This window comes from Lepisma saccharinum, chromosome 18, assembly GCF_977018435.1.
Source record: "Lepisma saccharinum chromosome 18, izLepSacc3.1, whole genome shotgun sequence".
Taxonomy (NCBI): Eukaryota; Metazoa; Arthropoda; class Insecta; order Zygentoma; family Lepismatidae; genus Lepisma; species Lepisma saccharinum.
In genome coordinates, this window is record NC_139246.1 from 56,181,650 (window position 1) to 56,201,443 (window position 19,794).

At 38.5% G+C, this 19,794-nt stretch overlaps 1 protein-coding gene across 1 annotated transcript in view; it reads left to right on the top strand.

Annotated features, from left to right (window-relative positions):
- Nucleotides 1-292: 292 nt before the first annotated feature.
- The window catches only part of LOC146002583 (cuticle protein 19-like), a 30,612-nt gene continuing 11,110 nt past the window's right edge, over nt 293-19,794 (top strand). The window contains exon 1 of the mRNA XM_083140523.1: nt 293-358. Within this exon, the coding sequence (XP_082996649.1) occupies nt 344-358 (15 nt within the window). The 5' untranslated portion in view covers nt 293-343. The remainder of the gene's footprint in view (nt 359-19,794) is intronic.

The window sequence follows — 19,794 nt, forward strand, 5'->3', positions numbered from 1 at the left end:
AAAATCAACCAGCAATCAAGCAATGTACTTGTTACCGCTCGTAGTGGTCATCGAACCCGAAGACTCTTAAGTACCAACAAGAGGGCCGGCCGGACACACATCAGCAAACAGGGCGAGAGGAAAGCCCAGGAAACTGAAAATCGCAAAGCATTGTTTTCATAAACGAAAAGATCTCCCCTGAATGTGTGTGCACAGCAGAAGTGACCCACATTCTGAGCACAGTGTCCGCCGAGCAGATACTTGGAAAGTGACGGGGGAATGATGTCAGCCTTTCGCGGCTATATAAGATCTCCCAACCGCTCCGACCGCAGCTCTTCGCAAGAACAAATTCTTGGATGTAACCATGGAAACGTTCAAGGTAAGTCTGAGAATCTTCCTGTGCGAGTAGTTCCTTCCGAGTATGCTGCTATGGCACGGTTGTTCCACGCGTGATTGTTTTGGTCACTATAACGTGACTGGGTGGTAAGTGCTTTTTGCCAATGCCTGCGGTTCAGTGGTTCGTACCTCCAACGGTATATTGCAGTAACAGAATTGAAACTGGATGGAAAATTGCATGGAAAAGGAACTTTGCATTTTGTAATTCTAAATCATGAATACGTATACAATGCATCTCTCATCATTGTTGCCTTAGTAGTTAAAACAAATCACTTCCGTGTTCCTGCAGGTTCTGCGTAATTGCTTATATTGAATTAAATTGTTATTTTAAGTCAACTTTATGCACAGTAAGGCTAATTGGTGCTGGACCTATGTACCTCCACGGGTATCGAACCCGGGATCCCTTGATTACAAGGGGACGACGTTACCACTACGCCATCGGTGAGGCAATAAAGTTTGTTGTTTGTTGGTATTTGACTATTCAACGTCGCTTTTTATTACTTTACCTTAATCGCGTCAATGAGGGTGAATGATTACAAACAAAAGATGATAGAAGAAAGATTGAAAAATCCGTGTCGTCGGGAATAGAACCCAAACATGTTTAACGTCTTCGGCCAGCAAGGCACCGCTTGTCTGCGTGCGTATGTAACAGTAGTTGTAGCAACACATTAAAATTAACTACTAAAGAATATGGACACATATTGTCCCCATTTCATGAAAATTTTGAAATATTCAAACAATCAAATCTACATTGTGAATTTTTACGTCGCATTTTAGGGACGGGGCGTTCTGCAATGTTTTCTGAAGGTTCTGAATTTGGAACTGCGTTATGAATTCTTTCCTCTGGAGGCAACGTAGCAAATATATTTTAGAAAGGCTACGTTCCCACACACACAAAGACACAGAAAGAGGCAGAGAGGAAGAAGAAGAAATTCCTCATACTACATGGAAAAGTCAAAATCAGTTTTCCATAATTTGATCAGAGTTTAAATAAATATAATAGAATTAAATTATACTCTTCATGTCAATAATTTCATATAAAATGAACCTCTAGTACCAATATTACTGAATTACATAGTGAGAGAATAGGAAGCATTACATTATGATTTTTTGTAATGACTATCGAACATAATTTTAATGCTTCAATCACATTATTTTGATAAGTTGTTGAAATTGTGCAAAAGCGGAATAACAGTTATAGATATTTATGCAATGTGATTTATTTGAAAAGTTTTCGTAACCTATAATATACTTAGATTTACATAAAAGACACACATTATTTTTTTGATAATTTTCGAATCAAAGTTATAACAAATATTGCATTGTTGGACTTGAATTATGTTATGAAAATATTGGTAGCAATGGTGCCACCTACAGCTGAAACTAAGAATTCACTAAATGCTAAATATCGAAGCGGTTTCCATTATCATTTGATAGCGAATTCTTTACGTTTCATTTTGAGTATTCGTCAGATCTATTTTCACTCCCATCTTCAGCTCGTGAACATTTCCAGAATCCGTCTGAACTACATTCAAAGCAAACTTCTTCATCATTTATTGCCACGACAGGCATTATACACTACTGAACTCAACTGTTTTTATATTTATTGAAACTGTCCCATAAATAAAAAATGACTGTAGTATGCGATTTATTTGGATACCCCAAGGTAGTTCATTTTATACAGAGAGTTTTTCGTAATCTACTACTTCCAGATTCGACACATGATTGAACCTTTTTATTCAAATTAAGATGAAAACAAGACTGAAGTTTAGGTTCTCCTTTAATGATGTAGAAGTAACGTTTTGGTGGTGGTGATTTCATACGGTGATTCGGATCCTAATTTAAACTGTAGGTGCAGTCTTGATTAACCCAGCTGAGCATAAGCAAACTGTAATAAATTAAATTCAGAGACCGAGAACGAGAAATCATGAAACGAGACGAGATTCTTCTCGATACCATCTCTATTCAAGACGGATTTTTATGTGCATACATGTGCTTCCCAACTGCACATTATTATACAGAAAAAGCAGCATTTTTGTATTGGGAATGAATTAGTTATAAAAGAAGTCAAGGTTGCGCAGGGGCACGACGGAAACTACTATCAGAAGATGAGGAATCTTCTCTTTGAGAAAGCGCAGCGTCATCTATCGCGTACAAGGCCGAACGCGTTCATTAGGTGTCAAGATCATTGCGATCTTGTTCCTTGACATTGGCCTAGGTCAATGCCCTTGCTCCATCCTTTGAACCAGGATTAGAGACCACGTTTTCTGAATAGATCGGTGTTCGGAAATCGGTTCCTAGTAATCGAATTACAGTAAAACTTCTCAATAACGGACAGGCCTGGGGGAACAATAAATGTCCGTTATTCAGAAAAAAAGTGTAGGATGTTACACAATAGGATAAGCATATTACAGTACGTACTTTACGAACATAATGTTTGTTTTCCTACATTCAAGGAACAAAATACTGTACTACATACGGTGAATTCAAATTTACTAAAGTATCCCTACATACATTACAAATTTCAAAAAAAAAAAATACAGTACAGGTAGTGTAATCCTTTGTTAAATTACTGCATTCAAAATGCCCTTTCTTTTTAAATAGGCTCTAAATATTTCTGGCCGGACCGAGATTGTCCAAAATAATCATCTATATTTTTCTGAATCTTAAAGTTCTTTACACTTGTCTTTTCAATATGTGTTTCAAGTTCAGATGCTAAACTGAGTCCCCCTTCATCTGTTTTTCTTAAAAAGTAATGCTTTAACTTCCTCACCTCTTCAGCAGCTTCTTTACTTGTAAATGGAGGGTAGTTCAGTTCAGCATTGTCATCATCATGTTGACTGCTCTCCTCTTCTTGAATTCCAGGAATAGCGACTGTTTTCTATCAGGCTGTCCGTTATTAAGAAGTTTAATTTGCGTTGGGGAGGTAGTTTTCAGTGTCCTCGTCCGCTATTAAGAATTTCCGTTATTGAGAAGTAATATTGCCATTACACCCCGTGCACTTCTGCTGGGGAATTTAAAAATGTCGTAATTTAGAGGTGTCTGCTGCTATTCAGGGGTGTCCGTTAGGATAAGTTTTACTGTACTTGTTACAGAAGAGGGATGCGAAGTATTTGCAGCATCCAGAGGCTTGAACCAAATTTTGATTCCTTGATAAAATTTGGTAATGTTTTTCTCACATCTATTGCTCATTAATCGAGGCTGGGCATAGTGAGCTACATGTAAATATATATTTATGGTGAATAAAACATCAAGATTTCGGTACAAAAACTTGTCATATTGCGTGGATCCAAAGCGTGTATATAAAATGGCATTCCGGTGTTAAAATGGTGAATATAGACCTAAAATTTATTTAAACCTATACCTATTACTAGACTCGGATTTTTAGGATATGAAAAGTGTGCTTTTAGGTATCTAAAATAGGCTCTAAAAATCCTAAAATCGGTTCTAAAAACCCTAAAATAGGTTCTAAAAACCCTAAAATAGGCTCTAAAAATCCTAAAATCGGTTCTAAAAACCCTAAAATAGGTTCTAAAAACCCTAAAATAGGCTCTAAAAATCCTAAAATCGGTTCTAAAAACCCTAAAATAGGTTCTAAAAACCCTAAAATAGGTTCTAAAAACCCTAAAATAGGCTCTAAAAATCCTAAAATCGGTTCTAAAAATCCTAAAATCGTTTCTAAAAACCCTAAAATAGGTTCTAAAAACCCTAAAGTAGGCTCTAAAAATCCTAAAATCGGTTCTAAAAACCCTAAAATAGGTTCTAAAAACCCTAAAATAGGCTCTAAAAATCCTAAAATCGGTTCTAAAAACCCTAAAATAGGTTCTAAAAACCCTAAAATAGGCTCTAAAAACCCTAAAATAGGCTCTAAAAATCCTAAAATCGGTTCTAAAAATCCTAAAATCGGTTCTAAAAACCCTAAAATCGGTTCTAAAAATCTTAAAATCGGTTCTAAAAACCCTAAAATAGGCTCTAAAAATCCTAAAATCGGTTCTAAAAATCCTAAAATCGGTTCTAAAAACCCTAAAATAGGTTCTAAAAATCCAAAAATGGGTCCTAAAAATATTACCTTAGGCTTGAAAATTCCTGAAGTAGGTTCAAAATACTTAAAGTAGTTCAAAATTCCTGAAAAATGCTGATGAGTTATAGGCTAGTCACGGACAATGAAAATGGGACACCAATATCCTTAAATACGCACTATCTTGCATAACGTTATGTGTGTTGCCTAACCCTACGGCGATGGCAGAACTTACCATTGGAAATTTGCTATTAAAATCCACTCTTCGCCGTATACTTAGGCAACAATCTGTTTTCATATTATCCACAGTCAAACTCTGCAATTTTGTCTGCGAGGATCATTTTATAAGCTGATAATATTCTTTCAACAAAAACATAGTCAGTGGTGCGAACTTCAATGCTGAAATGTTAGTTTGCAAGGCGTGAATGACACGAAGCACCGAAGTGACGCGAAAGTTAGCAAAACCACTCAGATCAGACCACTTTGGATTGTACAGGTAACAGTGACACCAGATATTTTGCTTTCTTTAGAGCTTTGAAAAATCACCATGGACTTAGAGCAAGGGAAATCGACAGAGAGTGTCTTTCAAACATGTCATTGTATTCTTTCGTGATCAAACAAAGCAAATGCCGCTGGGTGACATAAAAAACCTGTAAATCCTTTAAAAATAGGTATATAAAAAACCTTTTAAAAGGTTTGATTTAGGCGTATAAAACTAAAATAGGTTCTAACAAGCAAAATAGGTATTTTTACGCACTATAAAACTTCATCAGTTGTTACGTCTTTTAACGAAACGATGACATAATTTAATATTTCTTACATACCTGTAAAGGAAAAAAAATAGATTAAAAACCTGAAATCGGACGTCTACTTATTACACAAAACTAACATTTCACTTCTAATAACACATTTTAATACTTCTAAGAATATTAAGTTTATTCCTGTGTAAATGAGTCAATTAATCCTCATCAAATACTACCAGCAGAATTAAAAAAAATTCTGTGATTTGCATAACTCAAAAGATAATTTACACCTTATATGATGTCACGTTGTAAGCCCTAAATTTTTATAGTTTAATTTAGAGAGTGTTTGAGAGTTTATTTCGAATCATTTCGTGACAAAACATAGTAGCAAAATGCACCTCTCACCTTCCAAAAACATGAAAAATTAACACTTCAATGTGTTATTTAAGATTTCATGTTTTTGTCAAGAACGAAATATGCATGCCCTAGCTGTCCGTAATGCTTTAGCTCAAAACACTCTACATTCGCCATAGTTATCCCGGTCGACTTGTTTACGAACCCCTCCATACTAGCCTCCTTGTCTGAGAGCAATGAAGACCAGGCTTACTATTTATTCACGTATGGTTCCTGGATTGAATCCTGCGTGTAACTTTGTGCGTGTCCGTTTGCTAATTTCATCTCTTCTCATCAATGTTCGTCTTCATCGATACGTTTAAAGAAGTGGAAAATGAACTTAAAAACGAAAGAAATACAAATACAGTCTCTACCTAATTAACGTAAAATAAATGTTTCAACTAACAAATTGTAGCCCTGGTAATGCTCTAGAATGTGTGTGTTTTGACGCTAAAACTAAAAAAAGTGTAATCTAGAAAGTTTTTATCAAAATTAGAATTTACAACAATGGGAACGTCAGCTTCTTCGTCATCCATCTTGACTAATCCCCTAATGTATCTAGTGCCTGCGGAAACATCAGATCAAAATCTCTAAACGTAGGACAACTAACGTGGCAAAAAAATTAGCGTTTCCCCATTTTTGGTTTGCTCTCGTCCTTAAACCAGACACTACATTAGAAATATATTTTATTTCCAAATTGTTACCCTAGACATTACAGTTAAATTTAGAGACTCTCACTCTGAATTCGTAAGCAATTGTACATGCCTTATGAAACAATGTGAACAACCTCTGAAGGAAGTTACAAGAAAAAAGATCTGAATGTGTCACTGTTATGAAATCTCCCTCTGGAGAAGTGGAAATAATTTTCTTACGGACTTCCAATCTTTAATTGGTACTTACCATTGGTAGTCATTCACCTTTCTCTCACAAGATAAAACAACAATCGATATATCACAGCATTTTAGGCACAGGAGCAGGCTGCAAAGGAGCTACGGTGCTCAAGTTGTTAGGGCGTCTGACTTCCACGCAGGAGACCCGGGCTCGATTCCCGGGCTGGGTGATCCAAGGTCGGAATTTTTCCGGATTTGTCCCCGCATACAGCTGCTCTGGGGCTTACCCAGCCTCAAATCAATGGGTAGCTGGGTTAATTCTGGGGGTAAAGGCGGTCGGAGTGTGGTGCTGATCACATCACCTCTAAAATTGTCGAGACCATCTACCCCCACGTCCCGTAAAATGTTCCTTCATGGCACGGTGCTACATGCACGGGGAACTTTACCTTACCAGACTCCAAAGCACATCTTTTATATCCAACATTGATATTCGGACTTATAGACGTAACAGTAAAATTACACATTAGCTTGCATCTTCATTCAAAGAGCCTCCCTGATGGCGTAATGGTAACGTCGTCGCCTTGAAATCAAAGGATCCCGGGTTCGATACCCGGTGGAGGCACATAGTTGTTCGGATCACACTTTAAACTGTAGGTTCAGTCCAGCTTAGCCTTACCGTGCATAAAGTGTACTTAAAACACAAACTCGATGAATCAGATCTTCATTCAATCCAGATCAAAATATAAGTCTTGAAATACATGAGCCTCCTTCCTAACGGCGAGCTCCTCTTGAGAATTAGATGAAACTGTTGATAGAAGACAACCAAATAATATCCACAGCCAGTCCAACTAGAACCTCTGAACGTTCTGTTGTGATACTGTCAAGAATACAGAAGGCTCAGGATTCGAATCCCGGCTTGAACATTGTGTTCATTTGTGTCAGTTAACAATTTTATCTAATCAGAGAAAGGTAGAAGAGCAACATAAAAATAATAATATTTAAATCAAAGCACAAATTACTAAATTCCGGATTTATATGTATTATCTTTGAGTCTTTGAGTTTTTGGTGTAAGTCCACTTTATGCATAGAAAGGGTAATCGGTTCTAGATCTACAGTTAAAAGTGCCACTATGTGTCTCTACCGGGTATCGATAACAGAACCCCTTGATTACAAGGAGACGACGTTACCACTACGCTTTTATGGAGCATCAACTAATGCACATAGGTATGTAGCAAAACATTAAGAAATACATATGTAGGTAAGCGTGTGGAAAAGTGAAAATATGTAACTTCCAAAAATTCTAATCGTATTTATTGCAAACTCAAGTTCCATTCTAAATGTTTCGTAAAACTATATAATGAAAAGCGTAGTATTTTACAAACACCCACACACCTTATGTAAAAAAAGAACAGTTCCATTACACCTGAAGAGGGATATTAGAGCCAGCTTTTTGGGACGAAAAAAGTGTGAAAAGTTAAATACTGAAATAGAGGAAGAAACAAACATATTGATACGTCTAAGGACCATGATTCAAACCTACGATCTCAGACTTCCGTGCATGTTACACTCGCACTTTCGTCACGGATGCTAACAAAGGTTGATATAGTGGGTAAGGTGTGAAAGATTTACTCTTTCAGTTGCATATCTCTCTCTCTCTCTTTCTCTCTCTTTCTTTCTTTCTCCCACTCTTTATATTTTTCTCTTTCTCTCTCTTTCTTTATCTTTCTCTCTCTCTCTTTCTCTTTCTCTCCCTCTGTGTATTTACCTCTCTCTCTCTTTACTTATCTCTCTGTCTCTGTCTCCCTATAACCCTTTTTCTTCCTCCTTCTCTCTCTTTCTTTCTCTCTTTCTTCCTCTTTACCTTTCTCTCTTTCTCTCTCGCTCTCTTTCCTTCTCTCTCTTTTTCTCTTTTTCTATTTTTCTTTATCTCTCTTATTATTTCTTTCTCTCTCACTATTTCTATCTCCCTCTGTCCCTCTTTCTCTTTCTTTCTTTCTCTCTCTCTATATATTTCTTTCTCTCTCATTGTTCCTTTCTCTCTCACTATTTCTATTTCTGTTTGTCTCTATCGTTCTCTCTCTGTATCCCTCTCTTTCTCTCCCTCTTTCTTTTCTCTCTCTCTCATTATTTCTCTCTCTATTTCTCTCTCTTTCTTTCTCTCTCTCTCTCTCTCATTTCTCTCGCTCTCTTTATATTCGAAATGTTCTACACTTTTCAACTTCAACTTTCATTAAAATCAGTAAAAAGTAAACATTAGCTTCACTATTGTAAGCTATATAAACACACATTTACATTTACAAACATTATAATCAAAATGATGTTTTAAATATCGATATAATCACATAAAATCTTATAGTACAAAATGGATTGACAATTTTCTTGCATGGACTAGAAACTGCATAGAGTAAATAAAATATGTCACTGTATACTCAGATAGACTAATTGGAATTGAATGTATTCTCTTTAAAGCGGGCCTGTCTTGTTGATTGATTGATTGAGTTAAAATTTATGGGTGCGTCGGCACTTAAGGCCATTTCGCACCCTTCTGTATATACGGGGAAATGTCCCCTTATCTAAAATTCTGACAGATTTAAAAAAGGGGTGTAGATAGCCCCTTGGGAAAAAAACTAAAAGTGCAAGGTTGTAAAGAGACCAGCACGAGACAAACACGACACATTAAAAAGTCAGAATAAACTAAAAACCTCCTTACAGACGGTGGAAGAGTCCAGCTCTTCGCAAAAAACTAAAAACACGTGATAAAATACTGCTGTCATCACCCAAGAGGGATGACAAACAGCCGGAAAGGTTAAAAGTCTGCCGGAGGTAAGCAAGATCGACACATTCAACGAGAATGTGTCGAATGCTTAATAAAACATTACAAGTACGACACAACGGAGGGTCCAGCCCTTGCAGTAGGTGACCATGCGTGAGACGGCTGTGTCCTATACGCAGGCGGGTAAGAATAACGTCTTCTCGCCGAGAGGGACGAGACGAGGAACGCCAAACACCTATGGTGGGCTTAACAGAGTGAAGCTTGTTCCCCGTTTCCACATCCCACTCGGTCTGCCAAGTGTCAAGAAGGCGAGAACGGAACACATTCTGCAGGTCGCTAGCAGGCAAAAGGTGGACGAGAACGTCGCCATCTGCATCAGCAGACTTGGCGGCAGCATCAGCTGCTTCGTTCCCCTGGATGCCCACGTGGCTAGGGACCCAACAGAAGTGTACATCTGTGCTGGCAGATAAGGACACAAGCCGTCTGAATATGCGTTGCGCTACTGGATGCCGGGAATACGGCGAATTCAGGGTCTGCAACACGCTGGTCGAATCACAGCACACAAGGACTTTCTTCAGCCCATTGACGTCTGCAAAGTCCAGTGCCTTTAGAATGGCGTACAACTCTGCCGTAAAGATGGAACAGGCAGGATGTAGCGAGAAACTGGAACTTTGAGAGTCTAGGACGAAGGCGCAACCAACTGATTCCAATGTCTTGGACCCATCCGTGTAAAACACATTAAAATTGGGGTGCTTCGCACGAAGTTCTAAAAACCGTTGCTGGTATACAACCATTGGTGTCTCTGACTTTGGAAGAGCAGTCAGAGAAAAATCGATAGAAGGTGCAGGAAACTCCCAGGTAGGGAGAGGCGAAATGAGTGGAGAGACGCCAGGAAGATCACTGTCAACACCAAGTGCTGACAGGATCTCGTCTGCACGAACACCAAATGGTCTAGTGACACTAGGGTGGAGCCGATACCTTGCCAGCCTACCCTCGTCTGAGATGGTGTGGAATGAAGGATGTGAAGGCATCGAGCGAAGATGGAGGAAGTAGTTAACTACCAGCCGCTGTCTTCGCAGAGACAGCGACGGCTCAGATGCCTCTACATACAAACTTGCGACTGGACTGGTCCGAAAGGCACCAGTGCACACACGTATACCAGCATGGTGGACAGTGTCTAGGATGCGAAGTCTAGATGGGCGAGCAGAAGAATACACAACACATCCATAATCTAGCTTCGACCTGATGAGTGCACGGTATAGGCGAAGCAATACCGTCCTATCAGCACCCCAAGAAGTATGAGATAAAACGCGTAAAAGGTTGAGAACTCGAAGACAAGAGAACTTTAACTGGCGAAGGTGAGGTAGCCATGTTAATTTCTTATCGAAAATGAGGCCCAGGAAGCGGACCTCATTCACGAAGCACAGGGGAGACTTCCCCATGTACAGGTCAGGATCTAAATGACATGTACGCTGACGACAAAAGTGAACACACACGGATTTCTCGGATGAGAAGGTGAAACCTGTTTGGGAGGACCACTCAACCAAACGGTTTATCGTCAGTTGGAGTTGACGAGAAGCTGACGCGAGATTCCGTGAGCGACAAAAGATCGTGAGGTCGTCGACATAGAGGAGGCCATGTACAGGGGAAAGAATGTTTGCCATAACACTGTTTACGGCTATGGCAAACAGAGTCACACTAAGTACGCTGCCCTGCGGGACACCGTTCTCTTGTTCGTGAAGATCCGAAAAGGAGTTCCCAACACGTACGCGGAAAAAGCGATCTGATAAAAAATTTTCAATAAAGTACGCCATATGGCCACGCACGCCCCAAGAATGGAGCTGTTTTATGATGCCAAAGCGCCACGTCTTGTAGAAAAAAAATGGGATTGATCGTTGCAGTGAAATGTGAAAGTATTCCGATAGAGTTGCCTTTTGTATGTAAGTTTAACGTTTGGAAATTGATATTACACGAAAATTGAAGATTACTGGACAAGAAGTAATAAGCTTCTAAAATAGTTAAAGCACTACAATTCCGAAGTGTGGCGACGATTGGGCTCGAAAAAGGTGGGGGGGGGGCAAGGTGCTAAAACTGAGGAGGGGCAGGGCAGTTTACGTTCCCTTGGTAGATAAGGTTTAGTATAGTGCGAGGGCTAAAGTGGGAAAAAGTTGGGTAGGGGGCAACTGACCACTCATGCCCCAGCTTAATCACCGCCACTGCCGAGCATTCTAGACAATGATAAATAGTCCACTATAAATCTATGTCTATGTGCGTAGTTTACGTTAGCTTATAGTTTACATAGATTTGATTTGAATTTAAAATTTTGGGTGCGTCAGCACTAAGGCTATTTTGCACCGGTCACATTATACGGGGTCCAGCCCCTTATCGTTACACATAACAACTCGAACGTTGCATAACTGAAATCATAAAATATTAAAATCTTCTGACTTTCGTTAAAAGCTGAAGCTATAAATGAGCACTCAGCACAAATAAGGACAAAACACAGGACAACACAAACAAAATTATACTGGCTATGGGGCCAGTCGCCAGAGCCTCGTTAGTCTGCAGTCCAGGGTGTACTAAGTGGAAGTGAGGTTGACTTTTGGGCGCCTACGTGGAAGGTACCCCTTACACCCCTTAGTTTACATAGAGAATGAGAAACTGTACAAGGATGCAACGTGCAAATCTATTTTGAAAGAAAAGTGGAAAAGAAGAGAAAGTAGTTTTTAATTATGTCAGCTTGTACTCAGCTCTAAACAATTACATTTATACGGAGAGTTGGGACGTAAGTTATGGGAAATATTTCGTCTCGCAAAGTTAAACAATGATAACACAATATTATCATAACAAAACCATTGCTTCATTTTATTTCGTGCATCAGCTAGTGTATATAGAGATAGAATATGGAGTAAACACGTGACAAAAATAGTACATTCTTTCTCCATTTCTCTATCTTCTGATTATGAGCCGGATTAACTAAACTCCGCCTGGAAAAAATCATTAGTGCGGCACTGAACAACTATTGGAATCTAACTTCCCTGTCAAGACTTTAACAACATGAAGGACACAAAGAAACATTCGCGAGAAAGATGTTTGCACACATCGTTAAAGATACCTAATTGCTCTTGAGGGAACGTCCGTGCGTATCAAATATTGAATTGCCTCAGGTAAGTCCTTTGCAAACATAAGATACACTCGGCGGAGTTCTTTTGTAGTTACTGAAGTTATCCTGAAAGGAACACATTTTCCCCACTTGAAACGATCATGAAATCGTTTCCTCTGTTGCCCCAGGCGTCCATTAGTGCATTTCCCCAGCATATGCCATTGCTAGAAATCCATTTTATATGACTTCGCTACATTAGCATTATACTGGCATACAAACTCTCTCCTTCTGTGCGTATACTCTCTCTCTCTCTCTCTCTCTCTCTCTCTCTCTCTCTCTCTCTTACCTCTGCTTACGCGGCGAAAGTTTAATAACAAAGTTAATTAACTTGACTAACCAGATGCTATGCTCGTGCAGTGAAATTCATTTTCTTCCAGCTGAATTTTCGAATGCAATAAAAAGCAATGATTACTATAAATTATGAAAGGTGTGTCAGGGACCAGGTTGTCTGTAGCTGTCAAAGAATCATAATTCACTAACACCATAATGTTCGGTTCGGAAGCATGTATTTTCTTAATATTGAGACCTTGCGAATGCATTTTGGAGGAAATAATATCAAGTATTTTAATGTGGAACGTATATTTTTCAGAGTATGTAATGTTTACATTCAAATTCTCTCCTAATTGTATTATGTTATTATTTTTAAGTTTAGTAAATCTGCCCCTAGTTTAACTAAGATATACAGGGTGTATCATAAGTAATAGCGCAAACTGACGCAGTTGAAAGTACACGATAATAGAAGGGATAAAGTCTCAGTAAACATGGGTCTGAAAACGAGCCGTTTTCGAGATAATTACGAATGTGTGGTTACAAGCCGCCACTGACATCACTGTTTGTAAACGTCGTCCTAGTTGGTAAAATGCTAATAATACAGTAAGAAAAGTCATTGGAGATCTCATTGCTCTTATTGAACATCCTATTTACATTAACAAGGAATACAGCACTACTTTACTAGTACGTATGCTCTACGTTACAATTGCTGTACACTCGTAACTGTTAAAGGAGGTGTTCAAATTGTCGTCCTTGCATCTGGATGCAATACTGTACGCGATTCCGCATTGAGTTTCGAATTCTTTCGAACACTCCCGGTTCATTTCGGAATTGGTCACAAGCATGTACTGTTCTCTGTACTGATTGTATCCATCCTGTTTGATTACAACGCCATCTCTCGGAAATGTTCTGTTTTGTAAACAAAGAGCAAAACTCGGAACGCGCAAGGTGTAAAGCAGTCGTTGATTACAAAATGCAATCAGTGACAGCTTCTAACCACACATTCGCACACATTATTAGCATTTTACCAACTAGGACGACGTTTACAAAAAATGAGGTCAGTGGCGGCTTGTAACCACACATTCGCAATTATCTCGAAAACGGCTCGTTTGCAGACCCATGTTTACTGAGACTTTTTTCCTTCTATTATCGTGTACTTTCAACTGTGTCAGTTTGCGCTATTACTTATGATACACCCTGTATATAATACTCAAGGTCCTGTAGCATAGTCGTAGGCGGTGCATCTTGGAAAATACAATGAGTTAATCACTACTTTCAGTGGTGAGAATATTAGGGTCATTCCAGCGTTACGTGTGTGACATTTTACATACAAAATTTAAGATTCTAGACATGAGATTGAATTAAAATATTCATAATGAACTGATTTCATATAATTGTGAAGTACGTTATGGTGTTTGCTAACAAATGAAAGAAACTTGAGTATGATAACATAGGCTGAATGCATGAAAAGCATTAACAAAGTGCGTTACGTGTGTGACGCTTTAAAAATGTAGCAAATTTTGACTTCATTTGTCTGTGAAGCATATAGGCTGCAGATGCTACGCAGTAACTTATATTGATGAAAATTGTAAATTATAAGCATTCACAAGCATCTAAACCTTAATGCAATTAAGAACAATAATAACTTCCATATTATTTTATTTCGTTATTAACATGGAGTAGAACCACTGTTCGTGAAATGCACCATTATAATATTTAATAATAATTAATTAAATGTACTTCGCAACCACAGATTAACCAATTTTTCCCGTAATGTAGTTTCGAACGTGACTTACGATTATTTCAGCGCCATAATCTCCAATATCACTACATTATTATTTTTGTTCATTTGCATTATAATATACATTGTGAACACATTATATTATTATATACATAATTGTTCTGTTAACTATTTATGATCAATCTTACTTCACACAATCACACTCAAGTCACTATAATTTTATGTACCAAAACTCAAATATTATGTAAGGTGATATAATTGAAAAGATGCTATGCTCTCAGTGATTGGTATGGCTCGTAATGTTAACTATTGCTTTAAATATTTAACACAACGATATTTAATTATTCGTTCATTAGATTTATTTTTGCACTACATGTTCAATATGTTCGCTCATTCTTGTTCATCCAGTGTGCAATGGATAAGGTCTATCAGAATGGTCTATTGTTCTGGTGTTATTTATAAGATTTTTTGTTTGACGATATATTTATTCATTATATTTCTACTTTTGTTATTTATGGTAACTTTCGTGCCAATGTTGGCTATTTGCCATGATGAAGATGAGTGATGATTAATAAAACTTGTGAATGTACACTCGAAAAACCACATCCTTACCCAGGCCAGGAGTTGAACTGGGGAACTTCGAAAATTTGATTGATAGATTTATTGGCATCATAGCTATATGTTACATCACATGTCTGCTACTTTTTGCTAATCACGAAGATGTGGATGAGAGATGAGATGATGAATAGACACTAACAAAGAACACTCATGAAAGGCCAGGATTCAAACCCCAGACCACTGGAGTCGTTACACGCTGTGTTAACCATTTTGTGTGTCGTCCATTCATTTTTTGTACTACATTCTACGACACTGCTTCTTTCTCCACATAAAATTGCAGTCAGTAGTCAATGACTTTGTGTGTCTAGAAATTTCGTATTTTCCTCTGTGTCTTAATGCTTAGAAAAACCGGTCGCTACGGCATTTGTCTTTGTCTCGCGGTAAGTAATTCTGAAGTAACGTGGGATGTTACGATTCTGCCGTCTTTCTTTCAGTCGTACTGCGACAAATGTCGTCGAACCTTCTCAAGAAGAGAACAATGAACATCACACTACGTATGGGTTATTTGCAGCAATCGCAAGACCGCCTGTCAACTTCCTATCATCCTCGAAATTTTAACCAGAAGAAAATAGTAAACTACTAAATTATGGTCCTCAACAGAAATTTTTAATGAAAACTCCATAATTAATTTGAATATGTTGCTCGCTCTCTCTCTAGCATTCATAAACCCGAAGGTTTTTAGCTGCAGCCAGACACGTATCTGGAAATATATTTCGGGAAGGGTCCAAACCAAGTGTCATACAAATAATAATAATAATTATTATTAATGCTAATAATAATATAACAATGTTCATAATTAATACTTTAATATAATTAACCGGTCTATTCATAATAATAGTTATTAAAATAGACGGAATAAGGATAAAGCTTTAACAGCAATATTCGCTAAAATGCATAGAAACAACTGTCCTAGCAAGAAAATGTATGTCAAAAAATTAAAAATCGAATCTTTATTCCATAACAAAATCGGATGTTAAATCTCGTTAACAAAAATGTTCTTGCTTAATTTCTTGTACATATTAGTCTTAAGAAGTAATGTGCATAAATCTTCCAACCCAACCTGATCCTTGCTTTCGTGAAAGTCGGTGGAAATTTATAATCTTCGATGATACAACAGATGCTAAACAAGTGTATTTTAATTCATTCATTTTAGTAGTTGGTACGTTTAAGTTTTTCGGGGGAAGAAGGTCCGGCCCCTTTGGACCGCCCTCTAAATACGCCTACGCCCTTGGCTGCAGCAACACAAGCTCTTCATCTGTCTCTATCCTTAGGGGCGTACCGAGACTCATGGGGGCCCCGGGACAGGCTACTCAAGTGGGGGAACCCCAGCTATTGCTATTATAGTGATGAGGCTACGTTCTAGAGGTTGGGATATGTTAAAAAATATTTCAAATTACCATTTTAACCTTCGTATTTGTCTTAAATGTTGTTCAAAGAGAACAATGAAAATATATTCTGGGGGGGGGCGTTTTAAGGCGGGGTTTCATTCATACTGCTTTCTTTTGAATTTTTTTGATTTTCGCAAAATTCCATACGCTGCGTAGGATTAAAAAATGCGTAATTGTAGCACGTGCGATGCAAGTATGCGTTTAATGACTAGATTTGTGTTTTAAGTCCACATCATGAACACTAATGCTAATCGGGACTAGACCTACAGTTTAAAGTGGGATCCGAATCACTGTGTACCTCCACCCTGCATCGAAACCTTGATTACAAGGCAACAACGTTAATGGGGTGTAAGCAAATGTAATTACTTATATTATTGTAATATAAGTAATCCTCATTATTACGATTAAAGAAGTGTTTGTTTTTTATAAATGCCAAAGATGAATATTAAAATAGAAAATAATATTTTTCCTTTGAAATACATTTTTTCTCATGAACATGTTAAGATAAATTATTAATTGCAATGCTTGCATTATATATATATATATATCTCCCTCTCTCACTCCAGCCTTTTTAAACCCGAAGGTTTATGATTGCAGCAACTCAAGCCTTCCATCTGTCCCTATCCTGGGCAAGATCCTGCGCAAGATCAATCCCTCCATATTTGTCTTGACTTTTCTACCATCAGGTTTCCCAACAATAATCCTGTAAATTATTCTTTCCCATTCGTTTCACATCCCCTGCCCATCTAAGTCTTCTTGAATTCATTACAATGTTTACATAATAGATTAACTAATTATCATTTACGCAAGAGCATCAATTACTTTGTTAAACTTCAATATTTTGTGCCTTCAAACCGATTGTCCAGTTGTGAGAAAATTTTGTCCAACATCGGATAAAATATTGATACGTTGAACGAGTTCTCGGTTCACGAGTCTATAAACAGAGCTCGTCAAAGTGATTCTTTATCTCCTTGAATTCTTTTGTCAGTGAATTCACTTGAAATCCTACTACTTGGAATATATTTTCATCATTCCAACAAGTGATTCAAATCATTCCAGAACCTCAGCCACTTCTAATAGCGAGTTCCGTAAGATATCATATTCATCTGCTTTATAAGACTTTAAATTGAACAGACAGCAATAAAATGAAACCAAGATTCAATGTTCCCCACAAGATCAATAACCCCACTTCTTTCGTTTGGCATCCTACTTGCTAATATTACGTACGTAAGCAAAAAACTTTCAAAAATGTTTGAGATCTTACTCAACTTCTTATTTTCCTGTTGGATTCGGCTTACTTTTGTTCAAGATTTTAACTTTGACATTGGAGAATACTGTTACAAATAAAATGACAGTCTGAACTGTTACAAAAAACAGGGCTCTTTCCCGGTTACTGCATTTAGAACCGAATTTAAAGTATGACTAACGCAATTTTGAGGTGCAAATTGTTGGGTTCTTTTTTGTACACATAGGTACCGATTTCTCGGGCATCGTTGCAATCCTTACTTAATTGTGTTAAAACCTCTATAATTTTACCCCACTAGCATTATTTGCTTAGCATAGTGGAAAATCGTGGCATAATTACTGCAAACGTGCACATATACGGACTCACTAAACAGTCTTGGGCCTCAGAATCTCAGAATCACAATCTGCCTGCAGCGGGCCAGTCTAACAAAACATCAGTTATGAAAATCCATTTTAGTTTTCCGGATTTTTGGTGCCCGCCCCGCCTACCCCAGCCTACTCACGCCCCTGTATATCCTGGACAAGCTCAATCCAATCTTATCCATTCTTACCGATTTGCTTTAGGTCCATCTCAACGTTATCCCTTCATCTTCTTCTTGGCCTTCCTACAGGTCTCTTACCATCTGGTTTCCCAACAATAATCCTGTTAACTCTTCTTTCCTCTCCCATTCGTGCTACATGGCCTGCCCACTCTAAGTCTTCTTGATATAATTATTCTAATAATATCTGGACACGAATGCAAATTATGCAGTTACCCTCAAGATACTGGGCGAAAACAAAAAAATCTGAATCTTACTGAGAATCGAACTTTGTACTCGTACCCAAGGCTAGAAGGAGCTCGTCCCTGTGATTAAGCAGCTATGGTAACATGTTCCTAACACAGGGGATCTGAGTTTGAATCTCTATGCTGTGGATATCTGTTGTTTTTTACCCCATAAGAACGAACGTATTTTATGGAATCATCAACCATTGTAGTGGCTACATTCTTTTACATCACTAATCTACGTTTCTACGTTAATCTTAACAATGATGATGATCGCATTTAAATTGATTAATGTAAAATCGTAGAGAAATTTCCGGATCTTACATATGATTCGAAACCAGTATACCTGGTGTCATATCGCGCAAACTTCTATGCAAGTAGTCATTATTAACCTAGAGAACAAACCGTATATGCAAATTAGTACTGTTGCAACTATTTTAGGTGAGCTCGAAGGGCGCCAGCAGAGGGGAGTCAGGGAGGCCAGGGGTGCCCTTGCCTCCCTTGAGATATCTGGAAAGATTTCAAATTTTAAAATTGTAGCTTGAAAACATAGACGAGGGGCGTCGTGAAAGACAGCAGATTAAGTGCCTATATGCAAATTGTCGTAGTGCTGGGGATGCTTTATGAGAATTATTTTAACTGCGGGAAAGCATCACTCCACGTTTCCACCACTTTTAGCACTGCTCCCCCCACCTGAGAAAAATCCTGCGAGTGGCCAGGGTGAGATCCGGACCACAATCCTTTACAATCATTTGAACTCTTCCGTACAACTGATATTTCAAGGACGCCAGAAGCACGTGGTTCTGCACCACACCACAGTAAACGAGATAAGCCGGTATGGTTCCAAAAACCATCACTGCAGCGGACGTAAAACTGCAGTGACTGTAGAAGCGAACGGACATTGCCATTTTATAAGCTTCTTCCTATGCAGGCGCCGTTCGAAAGCCTGAAGAAACAGGTTGCAGCTTTCAATAAATCAACTAGCGCGTGAGTCCCAGAGCTACATTCCAAAATCTCGTGATCAGTTTTTTTCCTCCCCCTCTCTTGGTCAGGTACTGTTGCAATTTACATAATGTTGCTGCCCACATTTTCCCTCCCTTTTTTTGCTGCGTTCGTCCCAGGGAGTTGTGAAGCAAACTCCCTTGAATGTTTCTTTATTGCTCGGAGCCACCGCTTTCACTTCCTTGCAATATGTCCCGGCGCTGCAGCAGCCTGCAGGGACAAACGGGCTCCTTTGGTGAATTGGCACTTTCGCTTGCGTCCAGAGGAAGAAAAGCACTTTTACTGCTCCAGTTCTCCGAATAACGAAGTGGGTTTCTAGGAAATTTACAACCTCCTGCTGCAGAATCGTCGGGAGAGAGGCCGTTGCCTCGCATGCATACTGCAAGTTACCGTTCAAAAACAGACCTTTCTTGTCGTCGCCTTGTAATCAAGGGTCCCGGTTTCGATACCCGCTGGAAGCACATAGTGACCC